Here is a 14,599-nt window from a genome sequence, read left to right as displayed (position 1 = left end):
CTGTCGGGACTCATTAGGGGCGAAGTCCAAAGGCAAGGAGATGGACAACGCCTCTGCCCTCGAGGAGTTCCTGGACATAATCACGCGTTGTCCTGGTGGAGGTGACATAAGGCCCTGTTCTTTCCTTCTGTTCACTTGGGAGTCTCGCCAGGCTCTGTGCTAGCCAAGGTTGCGACACAGAGATGTATCAGGCGAAGCTCCTTCTCCTTAAAGGAGGACCCTGACAACAGAAAAGAAAAGTTGCATAAAGCGTAACGGCCGTGAACGGTGCTGGTGGGAATGGAGCGCGAGGCCGCAAGGCACAGGGAAGAGGGGGGAACAAGAATGGAAGCTCTAAGGGAACCAGAAGTTTCGCAGGCAAATCTCCTCTCCTCCAACACAACTCGCCCTTAGAGGAAATCCACGTCCCTCCAGGGTGGCGGTCTGTGAGAAATTTCCGTCCAGCTTTTCTCTAGACCCCAGGCGAGGGCGAGTTGAGAGAAGGGGCTCCCGAGGATAGCCGAAGCTTTCCGAAGGTGGCCGAATAGGGACCGAGTGTTTCCGAAGCGATCCGAAGTAGGCAAGGGGCAAGACGACGGAAGGCGGCCATCCTTCCGAAGGGCGTTTCCGGAGAGTTCCGAAAATGTCCGAGCGGGCCTGCTGGCTTCGTCGGGAATAGTCGACGGTCTACGAAGAAGCTGGAGGCCCTTGGAGTCCCTGAAACTAGGGTTAAATAGTTCACTCACTCAGTTTCATTTATCAGACAAATGTGTACTGAGCACCCATACTGTATCAAGCATTGGGTGGCCATGTTGGAAAGACGCCGCTGAGGAAGGGGACTTGGGGGCCTCTGTAGCGAGACCCGCTCGGATATCCGGCCGCGGAGTTCCGAGGACACACGAAGGGCCCTCAGAAGGGCGGCGCAGCGCGTCGAGAACACACGCGCCCTCGGGCCCCTAGCGGAAGGCTTCAGAAGGGCCCCGAAAGGTTGGCGACTGACTGGCGGAAATAGCCGAACGGTGACGAGGCGGCTCACGAGCCGCCTCGGAGGCGGGTGTGGCCGGCCGCACGCGCGTGCCCAGACAGGAAGCGGAAATGCGTGTCGGTATTAAAGGCGTCGCCCCGCCCCCAGCGTGCCTCTTTCCGTCTCCGGCCGCCGCACTGAACGGAGGTGAGTGGAGGTCTTTTCCGCCTCCCGCGTGGCCGCGTCTCGCGCCTGCTCCCCGTGTTTGTGCCCCGGCCTGTTCGCTCTCACCGCATTCCTCGCGTTCTTGGCTGTTCTCCGGCGCCGCCGCCTTAGGTCTCTGTGGGTTCTCATCGCCTCGTCACCTGTAGTGGTCTCGGCAGCCTGAGTTCAGTCCCGCCGCCTTAGGCGGCTCAGCCCCGCCTGGCAGACTTCTAGGCGCTCTCGGCGCACGTGGTGCCCCCATTCCCCGCGTCCCCCCAAAATAGCTCTTCTCTGTGTTCAGGTTTCTGCCTGTTGCTCCCCTGACGTTTCCCCGCGCCCTTTTCCCCGCAGTCTCCGCCATGTCCGCGCATCTGCAATGGATGGTCGTGCGGAACTGCTCCAGCTTCTTGATTAAGAGGAACAAGCAGACGTACAGCACCGTAAGTGGGGCCCCGACGCCTCGGTCGGTGGGAGGGGTCTCACGATCGCCGTGTCCCCTTCGTCCTCACGACCGCGATGCGTTCCGGTTCCCAGGAGCCGAATAACCTGAAGGCGCGCAACTCCTTTCGCTACAATGGGCTCATTCACCGCAAGACCGTGGGCGTGGAGCCGGCGGCGGACGGCAAAGGGGTCGTGGTGGTGATGAAGCGGAGATCCGGTGAGCCTTTACCATGGCTGGGCCCAGGCAACTGACTCCCTTCCGGGGCAGGGGGCTGTGGCTTTTCAGTGTCCGTGCTTGTGCTGTTTAATCAGGATTCCTGGGCTCAGGTTGTTTGCCTGGGAGGCTGGTTCCTTTCCAAGCGAGCCTACCAGTTACAGGAGCTCGTCTGAAAAGTGGAGATTAATAGGATCTGAGTTAATAGGAGATTAATAGGATCTGAGTCAGGATTCCAAAATTGCTGCGGTTTGATGATGTTTTCAGAATAAATCCTTGAAGCACCCCAGGTGGAGGTGGGCGTTTGTCTCTCCACAAGTGGGGAAACGGAGGCAAACAGATGAGGGACCGACCTTTAGTTCCCACATGTAGGAAGTGAAGCTTCTGAAGCAGTAGTTAGACTCGACTTGTGGCTGGGGGAGCTCAGAAGGAGGTCTTGGCATCCCACCCCACCCCCCATAAACTGGTTTACCCCACAGACTTGTCTTTTAGACTCTTCGAGTGGGCTCGAGGGGAGGAGGGGTTTCTGGATAACAGCTGAGTTAGTGTATCACACCTTCAACACTTTTGTTTTTAAGTGGGCCCTGGGCTTTATGAGATGGAACGAGTTTTTCCAGGTCCCTGATTGATTTCTCTGTGGCTTCTGAGCTTGGTGTACTGTGCAGTGACAGCACCGACCACAGCTGCTGCTTCCTGGTCTCACAGGGACGAGGGTTAGCCTCTCTTCCTCAAAGTGCAGCCCCGGGGCAGCCAGTTGCTTATGCTGTTAGGCTTCCCCGATTCCCACACTCCTGAGAACCCTATTCTGGGGTGCTAGGTCCCAAAAACCTTGCTTTGCCTTGTTGGATTGTTGGTGGCTCTTCCTGGGCTGTCAGAAACTGGGTTGACCTGAGGGAGTAACGGGGGCTCCCCTCTGGGGCAGCGAAGGCTAACATCAAACCTGCAGTGTGGTACAGGGTCCTGGGCTTCTTGGGGGAACCCAGAAGCACAGGATGCAGCTGGGACCCCATCAGCTCTGAGGCACAGTAAGGGGGGAGTTTTCCTTTCTCTGTTCCCTGGGCAGTGGAGAGCTGACTCCAGCTGTGCACAGGTGAGGGGCGGGTGCTCAGCACACACACACACACCCCAGCTGGGTGCTCGGCACACAGGCACACATACACCAGCCGGGTGCTCGGCGCACACACACACACACACCAGCCGGGTGCTCGGCGCACACACACATATACACACACACACACCAGCCGGGTGCTCGGCGCACACACACATATACACACACACACACCAGTCAGGTACTCGACATATACACACACACACACACCAGCCACCCATCTTCCCTCCGTCCTTCCTGTGGCTCCAGATCAACCCGCATTGATTGGGGCCAGGCCTCAGAGCTTGGCCTTTTGGACTCTTGTTGCCGAGAGGGTGGTAGCTTGGGCCCGGGAGGGTGCGGATGTGAGAGGAGCAGAGCTGCTTTCTGGGGAGCACTGACTACCTGGCCCGTGCGGTGCCGAGTGGCCGCCGCACTTGGGTACATGTGACCTCACACATGACAGTCCACCTCTGTCAGCTGAGCAGAGTTGGCCCCGGGCCGGGGTAGGGAGGAGACACCTGGGGCAGTGCAGGGCCTGGCCTGTGGTTATCCGTGTGGTTGTCCTGTGAGTGGAGCTTGGGGATGAGGCAGCCTCCTGCACTCACACGGCCCAGGCACTCGGGGCTCTCACGACAGGTGTGGGCACCGACTTTCCAGACCCTCCACTGACACCTGGGGCCCCCCTTCTCCCCATCCCCCGCCAGGCCAGCGCAAGCCGGCCACTTCCTACGTGCGGACCACCATCAACAAGAACGCCCGGGCCACCCTCAGCAGCATCCGACACATGATCCGGAAGAACAAGTACCGCCCGGATTTGCGCATGGTGAGTGGGGCTGGTCACGCAAGGCGGGCAGGCCGGGGGCGCCTGGGCAGTGCCGCGAGGGGCGGTCCTCTGGTGACTGTGGAGCGGGACCTGCGCTCTGGGAACACAGGGTGGGGGGCACAAGCTCCCAGGGGAGGTGACCTGAGCCCGCCTCGCCTCCAGGCCGCCATCCGCAGAGCCAGCGCCATCCTGCGCAGCCAGAAGCCTGTGATGGTGAAGAGGAAGCCGAGCCGTCCCACCAAGAGCTCCTGAACCCCTGGCCTCCCCTCCCCAGAGCAATAAAGCTGTCAGCAGCCTCCTCCGCCTGCCGTCTTCTGTGCAGCCCCGTCTCTACCCCTGCGAGTCTGTCCCTGCTCTTGTCTGTTCCTCAGAGACCACCCACACCCGCCGGCACCACACAGGTTCCCCAGCGTCTTGAGTCTGAAGGGCCAGCTCCAGGCAGGGGCCCTGAGTCTGTGGCCCAGCGTTTCTGCCTGTCAGGGCTCGTGGTTAGTGTAAATTCATTCGGGAGACTAGGAGTTGCACGTGAAGTAAAACCTAGAATCGTCACAACACCACACTCTGCCAGTGCATGATGAAGCTTCAGGATAGGCCTGTGTTGAAGTTTGTGGTGTCTGAATAGTCTCTCTCCTGAGGGGTGGGCACCTGGATGGAGGCTCAGTGCACCTCCTAGTCGGTAGTTCTGTGGCCTGTGAAGGTGATGCGTGTCTTGTCTGGGACCCCGCCTGTGGACTCTTGTTCCTCGGGGTGGTCTGGAAGCCCCAGTGGGAGCTGTGGCAGGGAGGAGGGGGACAGACTGATCCTGCCCTCAGCTGAGGGTCCTGGGCAGCTCACAGTCTCCTGGGGGATCCTGCAGGTGTGAACTGAGGATCTTGGGGCTTAGGAGTGGGCAGGGCCCACTTGTGCCTTGGCCTTTGGTTCTGGGCCAGGTGCTCATCTGGGAAGGGAGCCTGCCCTTGGGGCACCAGGCAGCTCCTGAGTCCTGGACCCTGTGGGGCCCTATCCCCAGCAGCAGAGGGGAAGGCAGGCTGCAACGGCCACAGCCTCTTGGCTAGGAACCCACCCGGCCAGCTGTCTGCCTCCTGCTACTTTGGAAGCGAGCCCTCAACCCTGACCTCACCTGCTGCTGCCTCATAGCAGATGCCTGCCCCCAGCGCGCCCAGCCCCGCTCGGTTCTCCCCACTCCACTCTGTGGCAGAGCCTCCCTCCAGCCCTTGCCCAGGTGCACAGCTGTCTCCCCAGGGTCTCTGTTGGCTGGGTCTGAAGTCGGTTCTGCTGCTGGCTTCCTGGTGTCTGTTAAAACCAGGATGTAGGCACCGCTGCTGGGTACCTACCTGACTTCTTCCAGCTTAGTGTCTAGCTGTGTGGTCTTTGGCAAGTGAGTGCCCCTCTCTGAGCCTCTTAGGATTAAGGAGGTTAATGAAGGCCCGGAGGACAGCCTACACATGGTAAGTGTGGTAATTAGCTGTTGGCAACGAAATCGACCTGTAGCATGTATACGTGTTTGTACACAAAAGTATGCACGTGTGCAGTGGCTGTCCTCCAGACACCCCGTGAAGCGGACGTTATCCCCACGTTGTAGAAAGTGAGGCTGAGATGAGTAAAGGTTACCCATGTCATGGCTCCTGGTGTGTTCCCCGTGTACCTACTGTGTGCCACCCATCCTGCCAACGTGAGGCCCCTGCCCCCCACCCCCCACCCCCAGCTCTGTGCTGGGGTCAGGAGCTCCAGCCTTCCTCAGTCAGCGGACGTGGTCAGGAACCCTTCCTGCCAAAGCTTCCTCCCCAGCACCAACCACCTTTGCCCTCCCCAGGTCTGTTCTCAATTCTGGTGGGGAGGTGTCCGTAGTTCCGGTGAACTTGGGTGACTTAACACCTGCTCAGAGCTCTGCCATGGTTCCCGCCCCACTCCATGGAGAGGCTGGCCGTGGCCGGTGCCCCCCCTCTCCCCGAGCCTCGCTGTTCTCTGGGAGGTGCTTGCCCACACTGAGCCTTGGACCTGGGCACGCCCACCCCAGTGAGTGTACCATCTGCTGGTGAGTCACCGTAGCCCAGCAGGCCAGAGGCACGCAGCCCTGGGCGTCCACTGCGCTGTGGTAGCTGGTGGTCAGATGTGGGGGTCTCCTTTTCTGCCCCGGATCCCTGCTGCTCTGGGCACTCGGCACACGTACAGTCTAGCTGGGCAGATACACGTCCTGGCAAAAACGCTGGACGCCGTGACAAAGGGAAAATCTGAAAAGCAACTCATGAGGGAGCGCCAGACTGACTGCTGGCTTCTCAGCGGGGACCATAGGGCCAGGGTGGGGAGAGTGGAAGATGGGCAGGTGTCCAGAGATGCCACCCAGCAACACCCCCCCCCCAACACCCTTCTCTGCACCAGTGGCCAAACCGCCTGAGTGCCGGTTCCAGAAGTGCCAGTTCCTACGCTTGTGGCACTAGCCTCTCTGGGCCTTGGTTTCCCTGTACATGAAACGGAGTTCCTTTTGTGTCTGATTGCCTGGGGCTCTGAGAAGCAGAGATCTTGGTACTGTGTGCTGCGTCGTGTCCAGTGGTAATCTAGGGAATGTTTGCAGAGTTGAGTGTAGGGCACGCCCTTGGCAGCTGCCCCGCACAGGGTCACTCAGCAGTGGAAACCTGCTCCTTGATTGAATTTCCATCTGCACGGTTACCTCAGGGCTCTGCCATTTCTTGGCTGTGCAGCCTTGGGTTGGTTCCTTGACCTCTCTGCCTGTGACACGTGCACTTCAGTAGACCTTACTTCCTAGGGTTGTTGAGGTTAAATGTGCAAAGAGCTTGTAACATGGCTTGCTGGGACAAGTCCACAGATCTCCCTTGCACGTATGAATGGGTGTAATTTATCTTGAGCAGATGGACTCAGAACGATGCTCGGGTTTTTCAGAGCACTTTGAGGACAAATCCACATGGTAATAATGCCTGCGGCTTCGTCTTCGTGAGTTATGTGAATACCTTTGTGCCCTCCAGGCTGTCTCTGCCCTGTCCAGGAATTTTAAAAATTTACCTTTGTTATTCTTGTAGTCATCTGCTGGAGTAAAACCTATTCTGTAAAGTCTTCTGTTAAGAAAATAACATGTGTATGTGGTTTGGAGACATGCGGGGAGCCCAGGATTCCAGTTGGGGGTCCAACCATGCCACATGGCGTGTGGGATCTTCGTTGCCCGACGTATATCGAACGTATGCCCCCTGTAGAGGCACGGGGTCCTCACCGCTGGAGAGCCAGGGAAGTCCTCACTGAAGGAGTCTTTTGGGCCTAGAAAAGAGAACAACAGTCTCAAAGGCCCCTTGCTGAATCATCTAACTTCGGAGAAAACAAAGCATAACTTTAGTTCCATCCTGATGCTCCAGGCCAGCTGCATCTATCTGGGACTTACCACCCCCTGTCCGGAAACCTACCACCCCCTACACCCGCCCAAAAGACTTATCACCCCCTGCCCAACTACAAGTGTCATCTCAACAAAAGAATACTCAAAATATCCCGCCTGATTGACGTTTCCCTTATCGCTTCCACAAACCTCCCTATAAGTATGAAGCCTCCCTGATCCCTTTCGGCGCTCAGCCTGGTCGTTAGGCCGACTGTCGCCCCTCCTTGCCTGGATAAAGGTAACCTACTTCTGTTGAGGTCGTCTTTCCTTTTCTGCCTCGCCGGAACTGTACCTTACACTCATGCCCCTTGGCCAGGCTCTCACAGCCAAACCAGCACGTTGGTTTCAGCAACTTTGCATTTATGGAGGAGACACAGCCATGAGGTACCCTGTACTGTGGTCACAATTTGTGTGTAAATCCGAAACTCCTGTTAAAAGAAGTCTATTAAAGATGACTAAGTGTTCGCCTCTCAGTTTGAGAAAAACGCCAGTTGGATAAAAATCAGAGTGCTGGTGAGGCGTGGGCGGGGGTGGGGTGGGGGTGGACACAGGTTGCTGGCGGTGTCCAGCGGTACAGACCCACGGGGAACGACTTAGCAGTATGTGTACAGAGTTCCACACAGATGTACCCTGTGGCACAGGAACGTCACAGAGAAGGGTGACTGCAGACTTCTTGTGTGCCCCGGGCTCCACGCACCGAGGTCATTCCTTCCAGTGTTGCTGGGTTTTTTGCCATATGTTGGGGCGCAACTGAGGGCATGTAAAGGCTGGGTGCTACCGCACAGCCAGCCAGACATTCTTAGTAAAAAAGCCCAGGTGTGACACGCCGTGTGCAGGTGACTGCCAGGTATACACTGATGAGACAGTGGATGTAAGAGGACAGGACAGGTGTTGGGGACTTCCCCTGCTGCTCCAGTGGTTAGGACTCTGCGCTTTCACTGCCAAGGGCACAGGTTCAATCTCTGGCCGAGGAACTAAGATCCATAAGCCGTGTGGTATGGCCAAAAAATATAAATAGTAGAACATATACTTAAATTTGGGGGGCTTTCTTGGTGGCTCAGTAGTAAAGAACCCACCTACCAATGCAGGAGATGTGGCTTCGATTCCTGGGTCAGGAAGATCCCCTGGAGAAGGAAATGGCAAGCCACTCTGGTATTCTTGCCTGGAGAATCCCATGGACGGAAGAGTTTGGTGAGCTACAGTCCATGGCGTCACAGAGTCGGACATGAATTAGTGACTAAACAACATGCTTAAATTTGGTTGCGTTCCCATAGAATTTCCTCAAAAAAATACAAGAGAACCCACTGATGCTGGTTGTCCCTCATTAGGGAGTTGGGTGTTGGGGAGATGGGAGTTTGAGGGAGCCATTCTAGTGAAACCTCATTATCTTTAAAATTTTCCAGGCTCTTCTTTCTTGGGACAGCGTTTGCAGGTGCTAATGTCACCTTCTGGCCAAAGTTTAAAAAGAAATGGTAGCATATCTTATACAGTGTTGGCATGTTGCTCTTTCTTACGTAATATGTTTTGGAGATTGGTCCATCTTTCATAATGTGCTTCTTCATGTTCTTTGTGTGTGTGTGTTGTCTTTTTTAAAAAATTATTTTAATTGGAGGCTAATTACTGTACAATATCATAGTGGTTTTTGCCATACATCGATATGAATCAGCCATGGGTGCACATGTGTTCTCCATCCAGAAACCCCCTCCCACCTCCCTCCCTTCATGTTCTTAAAATTCTGAAATATGGCAGATGCACAGAAAAGCACACATTTGTATGTTTTGCTCCTGGGTTCCTTGCTGGTTAGGGGTAACCAGTGTCCTGAGCCTTAGGGAAGCAATCTTCTTGTTCTCAAACAGCGTGAGCACCAAAGTATGTGTGTTTAGCAGCAGAGCTTGGTTTTGATGGTTCTGGAACTGCATGCGATGGCCTTCAGACTGTGGGTCTCCTGAAAATTGCTGGTTTGGCTGATGGCAAGCTTTTCCACGCTGCTGGGGGTGATGGCCCATCACTCTTGTGTTGTATAGTATCACTCCTCAACTCTATACAGGCATGTTTATACTGCTTGCAACTTAGGACAAATGTGGCTTTGCAGCTCGTGGTATGTGTGCAATGTGTATGTCATTACTCGGCTTTCAGCCTTTCCACTGCGTCTCCACGTGACTTTGATTTCCCACTCCTGCCAAGGGCGCACCGTGGACTGGGAGACCATCCGTGGCTACACTTGGCATTGCCAGGTCTAGCGGGGTCAGCTCGGGCTTCTGCTGTACCTTTCCCATCCCATCACTCGTGATGATGGGAATCTTCATGTTTGCCTGGTAGTCACTGGGATTCCCCCTTTTGTGACGTGTTTGTGCAAGAGCTTTTGCTTTCTCATTTTTACTGATCTGTGGGAGCTCTTCACACATTGAGATTTGTTCTTTCAGTTGTGTGTCTTGTTAATTATCATCTTTCCCACTGAACAGAATTCCTTGGCTTAAAAAATTACATCAAATTCTGAGATCTACTTTACAGAGTACAATACACTGATTTTAAATACACACGTTCACATAATTATGCAGCCACGTGAGCCCCACTGTAACTGAGATCTGGAACGTGCTCATCACCAAGGCTCTGTGTACTTGATCCTCCCTGATCCCAGCAGGCCAGGGATCTGCTTTTGGCTGTCGTCTAGAATTTCACAGAAGTGGAGCTTTGCCATTTGTACTCTTGTATGTGGCTTCACTCAGCGTTTTGGGTACCTAAGTAGTAGTCTGACGAGTGACTGGTTTCTTCACTCATCTGTTGATGAACACGTCTGCTATTTCCAGTCTGATTATGAAAGCAGCAACTGTGAAAGTTGGCATACCAGTCTCTGACAGGCCTTCATTTCTCTTTGTACTTTTTGATCATTTCTAACGCATCCTGAGGCCCCACAGAACATGATGGCGTCCCCCTCTGGGCCTTCAGGGGTTTCTGCCAAACCAGTGGCTCCCTGCTGTTCCTCCACTTCTCCAGGTTTTGTGGCCTCATCCTGACCCTCCACAGCTGCCCACCAGGTGCAGTGACTGCTTCTGTCTTCCTGCAGATGAGGAAACTGGGCAGGGAGGAGGGCCATGCCCCAGACCCACCCCCCTTCCCACTGGGACAAGCTCCTGCAGTCAAGTTCTCCCCCAGGGTTCATCAAACAGCTGCATCTAATCAACCAGGCCCTGCCAAAGGACCAGGTCAGCCACAAAAGCGGGGGCGTGGGGTGAGGACCCTCGCAGCTTCCAGCTGAGGGCGGCCCCAGACCCTCCAACCCGGGAACTGAAGCCTGGAGAGGACCCAAGAAAGGAATGGGCCTGGTCAGCTTCAACCTGTGACCCGAGCAGAGACCCGCCCACTGGTGTCACGAAGCCTGGGAGGAGTCAGAGGCCCCCAGGAGCATGCCCTGTGGCCAGAGTTGGACCAAGAACCCAGGGCAGGGCAGAAGCGAGCAGAACCAGGCCCCCACCGACCACTGCACCCCAGACAGGGTGGGGTGCCCACTGCTCACAGCCCAGGTGGTGGAGGCACAGAGCTGCTTTTCCAACTTTATTTAGAAAAACAAATCCAGGTCCCAGTGCCCTCGTGCCCTCCCCCACCCCAGCCATAATTTAAATAACTTAGAGACAGAGTCGGGTCAGGTGGGAAGGGAGGGGAGAGAGCCCACTACAGGCGCCGCAGCGCCCGCTTCTTGTCCGTCTTTTTCTTGGCTGCCAGCTTCTTGTCGCGCTCACCCGCGTGCTTCTTGGCCATGGGCCCCTCAGCCCCCGCTGGACCCCCCAAGGCTGTGGGGTCAGCACTGGAGGCCGCTGCCCCGCTGGCCGCAGCGCGGCCAGGCTCAGGCCTCCCGCCGCTGGGCCCGCCGGCGCCGCCATGGATCTCGGTGAGCAGGCGCGCGCGGGCCGCGTACTCCTCGTAGTTCTCCAGCAACAGGCGGCCCGCCTCCTCGTTGAGGGCCGACTCGGGGTTGGGGTGGATCAGCAGGCACTTGATGGTCTGTGGGGAGAGAGCTGGGGTCAGGGGCCCGCCTCCAAGCTTCTCAGACCCCACACTGCCCTGCCATCGGTGCCCAGGCCCGGGCTGGGGAGCCCAGGCACTGGCCCGGCAGACCACACTCACCACTCTGCAGGCACGCGGGTATTCAGTGAGCTCACCTGCAGTCTCCCTGGCAACTGCTACCAACACTCCAGGGAGAGGAGGGACTGGTCTGGGGTCCGTTTACCCTGGTGCTCAACCCTCCCCGTGCCCTGCAGGAAACCCCAACTCCCTGTCCTTCCAACCGTCTGCCCCAGGGACTCGTAAGAAATTCAGGGTTTTAAAAAAAGTTTTACCTTGTGAGGCAGGTGGGGAAAGGCACCAGGTGACCTCCATGCTCTAAGGGGCACAGGGACCCTGGGGCCCCACCTGGGGGAGGTGGGCGGGCATGGCTCTCCAAGGTGCAGCAGCTCCCCAGCGTCAACCCACTAGGGGTGGAGCACCCCAGCTGGGACAATTAAAGACAGCCCAGGGGCACAGAGCCACTCCTGGGCGAGGAGCAGCGAAATTACAGCGCTGATGGTTGCACTAGCTGTTCGGTGTCGGAAAGGCTCTCCAACCAGACGCTCAGCCCTCGCCTGCCAGAAAACTGTCCCCACACAAACCCCTCACCCGCCCCGTGGCAGAGCTCCCTGGGCGCTGCCTACCCTTCTAGAAAAGCTGGAAACTTGGACTCTCACGTGGAGGCCCCCACCACTTCAGCACTGATTATTTTAAAGGGGAACAAGGCTCTGTGGCTTGGACGTGACTGGGCCGGCCAGGAGGCAGGCCAGGCGCAGAACCCACCAGAAGCACGTGCCGGATGCCCAGCTCAGCGGTCCAGTCCCTCTTGAGCACGTTGACACAGATCTCGCCGTTGGCGCCCACATTCGGGTGGAAGATCTTGGTCAGGAAGTAGCCCTTGGGCGGGGAGGCCGGAAAGTCCTTCCCCAGCAGGAGTTTCATGCGGAAGAGGCCTCCAGCGTACGGGGTCCCCTCTGGAATGCAGGGAGGGAACATATCAGGAGGCTCACGTCTTCCAGGCACCCCCAAAACCCCGCCTCCCCGGTCTGACAGTGAGGCAAGTACCCCCACTTCTTTCCCCAGACTGGGAGCTCTTGAGAGGACAGGGCTAGGTTCCCAGGGGGCTGCACGCACCACCCCTCCCCCCAGCTTAGAGCTAACCCGACTGGTGGTCTCCACCCACGGAGGCCCTCCTCACTCCCCACTGAAGCCACCGCACACCATTCCCAACTGGCAGAGACATATATGCCCCTCAGTCCCCCGGAAAAACATCTGTTTGAAAGTCTCTCAGGCAAGAGTCAGGACAGCTCTGGTCTCCCCGCTGCAGCAAACAGCCCTCTCATTCACTCTCCTGATCAGGTCAAAAACCCGTGGGAGCCATTCCAGACCCAAGGCTGTTCCTGGTGCTCCAGCCTCCACGTCCAACCCATCCATTTCCCCCCATAAATCTGAGCCCCCCTCCAAGTCCAGCAGAACCACTTCTCTCACCTGATGGATGCCAGCCTCTGGCTTGCAACCCCACCCAAACCCCCACCAAAGTCACAGTGAAGTCCTGCTTTAAACACACCAAGGGCTTCCTTTCTAAAATCCTTGAAGAGACCTACAGACCCTAAAAGATCTGTTTCCTGTAAGCTTTGCCAGTACTTTTTCTTTTGTTCTTATACACCACAAGACTGCCAAAGGCCTTTTGGGATCCTCACCTCCCGCTGAGCCCGCATCAGCATGGGGTGAATCACCTTGTGACCATCTCAGGAATCCTTCCCTGACCCTCTGCCCACAAACCGAACTCCAGACTAGATCTTTCACTACATACTGTTCATTTAAATCGTAAAAATTCAATAACCTAAATGTAGTGCACGCGAAGTGACACACTAAACCAGCCTACAAGACCAAACTACTGCCTGTGGTGGTTTGCTTATTATCTCCCCCAAGAAACACCCAGACCCATTACATGCTCTCTTGGCCCCCAGAGTTTTTGCTCACCAACATTTAATGGAGGGAGAGTACATAATTATTTGTCATTCCTAGTGTTCAGCTCTGCACACCAGGAACACCACATGTAACAGGTGTGCCTGTCCTGCCCATCCTTGGGTCCCCAAGGTCTGGCAATCCACTTAGAGTGGGAGCCCCTATCCTGGCTCTAGGATGACTAAGATCTAGGAAGCGCACCCCTCCCTGTCGTTCCCTCACTCACCAGGGCCCTCAATGGTGACCTGCAGGTCGGTAAGGTCCTCCTCGTTGGGAAAGACTTTGATGCCGTCAGGTGGGTCAGCGGTCAGCGTCGTCACTTCCTTGTACACCAGGCGGATGATGTGGGGGGGCAGGTTCTCCACGTTGGAGTTCTAGGTATGGAGACAAGCGGGTGAGCCGCAGGCAAAGCCAGGGCCTGGAGCCTCCTGCAGGATTTAGGAGTCCGTGGAGTCCCGGGCTGTCAATTAATCACCTCGAGCTCCCGGAAACCCCAACCCAGGAAGCTTCAGGCGACGGTCCCAGGCTAATCCACTAGAAATGGGGCGTATCTCCGAGCTCTTGCGGAAGACTCCACCTCCCCCAGAAACTCCCAAAGCCCGTTCGTAGCTCCGTACAGGCTCCCCAATGATTCTGGGTAGGCCTGAGGCCTACCTTGGACCCTTTCCCCCACCTAATCTTGCTATGACCACCCTGGAAACCCCAGATCGGTCCTGGAGACGGCCGCGGAGTGTTGTTGGTCCCAGAACACCAGAGGCCTGCCCAAAAGGCCGGAGCTCTCCGCGGGACTCGGCCGGGCCTTCCCCTCCCGCCCAGCCTACAGGAAGGCCCCTGGGCCCAACTCAGGCCTCGGACTTCCAGGTGGGCTTTCCAACCCCTCAAGCCGCCCGCGAGAGGGTCCTGAGACCACGCCTCTTTCTCTACGGGGGGGTACCTCGCTCACCCTTCCCAGGCCTGGGCGCCGCACTCACCATGACTGCAGCCGGCCGGGGGCGGGTCCCCCCGGCCCCCTTCCCGCGCTCTCCGGCCGCCTGCCGGGGCGGGGGGCCCAACTGCTGTCGCTGCGGCCCTAGCGAGGTCCTGGCGGCCCCGCTCTGCTCCTCGCTGCCTCCGACGTCCGCCGCGAACCGCACAACACCTCCACCCGCCCCACTGACCGGCCGCAGTAAGCCGGCCGCGCGCGCACGGCTACCCTTTTATATCCGCCTACAGGCCACGCCCCCTCACGGGCCCCTCTCGCGGCGCCTCGACCCGTGACGTCAGCGCGCACGGTCCTCGGCGTTCGACGGGCTCGCTCCCTTCCTGCAAACTGCGGGCAGAAGTTGCAGAGGGGGCGCGCAGCGGGCCGGCCAGTCGGGGCGCGTGGGGGTCCGAGAGGGGATCCGGGAGAGTGGAGCGGTGGAGAAGGGGAAGCAGAAAGGAAGAGGACGTAAAGGGCGACGCGGACGCTGATTGGGCCGTTTGAATGAGACGCCTGCGTACGCGCGCGCCCTGAC

General features: G+C 57.3%; 2 protein-coding genes across 2 annotated transcripts; one reads left to right on the top strand and one right to left on the bottom strand.

Annotated features, from left to right (window-relative positions):
• Positions 1 to 1,121: 1,121 nt before the first annotated feature.
• On the top strand, positions 1,122 to 4,013 carry RPL28 (ribosomal protein L28). Its single transcript, XM_043900243.1, has 5 exons — positions 1,122 to 1,150; positions 1,499 to 1,587; positions 1,682 to 1,805; positions 3,597 to 3,715; positions 3,878 to 4,013. Exons 2-5 carry the CDS (start codon positions 1,507 to 1,509, stop codon positions 3,965 to 3,967), a joined length of 414 nt encoding a protein of 137 aa, XP_043756178.1. The 5' UTR covers positions 1,122 to 1,150; positions 1,499 to 1,506; the 3' UTR covers positions 3,968 to 4,013.
• Positions 4,014 to 10,633: 6,620 nt separating this feature from the next.
• Positions 10,634 to 14,599, bottom strand: UBE2S (ubiquitin conjugating enzyme E2 S). The gene is made up of 4 exons (XM_043900198.1): positions 14,075 to 14,599; positions 13,330 to 13,477; positions 11,919 to 12,109; positions 10,634 to 11,093 (listed from the first exon to the last, which is right to left on the bottom strand). The coding sequence occupies exons 1-4, from the start codon at positions 14,075 to 14,077 to the stop codon at positions 10,764 to 10,766; spliced, it is 672 nt and encodes a 223-aa protein (XP_043756133.1). The 5' UTR covers positions 14,078 to 14,599; the 3' UTR covers positions 10,634 to 10,763.

This window comes from Cervus elaphus, chromosome 4 (genome assembly GCF_910594005.1).
Source record: "Cervus elaphus chromosome 4, mCerEla1.1, whole genome shotgun sequence".
In the NCBI taxonomy this organism is placed as follows: Eukaryota; Metazoa; Chordata; class Mammalia; order Artiodactyla; family Cervidae; genus Cervus; species Cervus elaphus.
The sequence above is the reverse complement of the archived record's forward strand: the minus strand, read 5'-3'. Positions and strand labels throughout refer to the sequence as shown.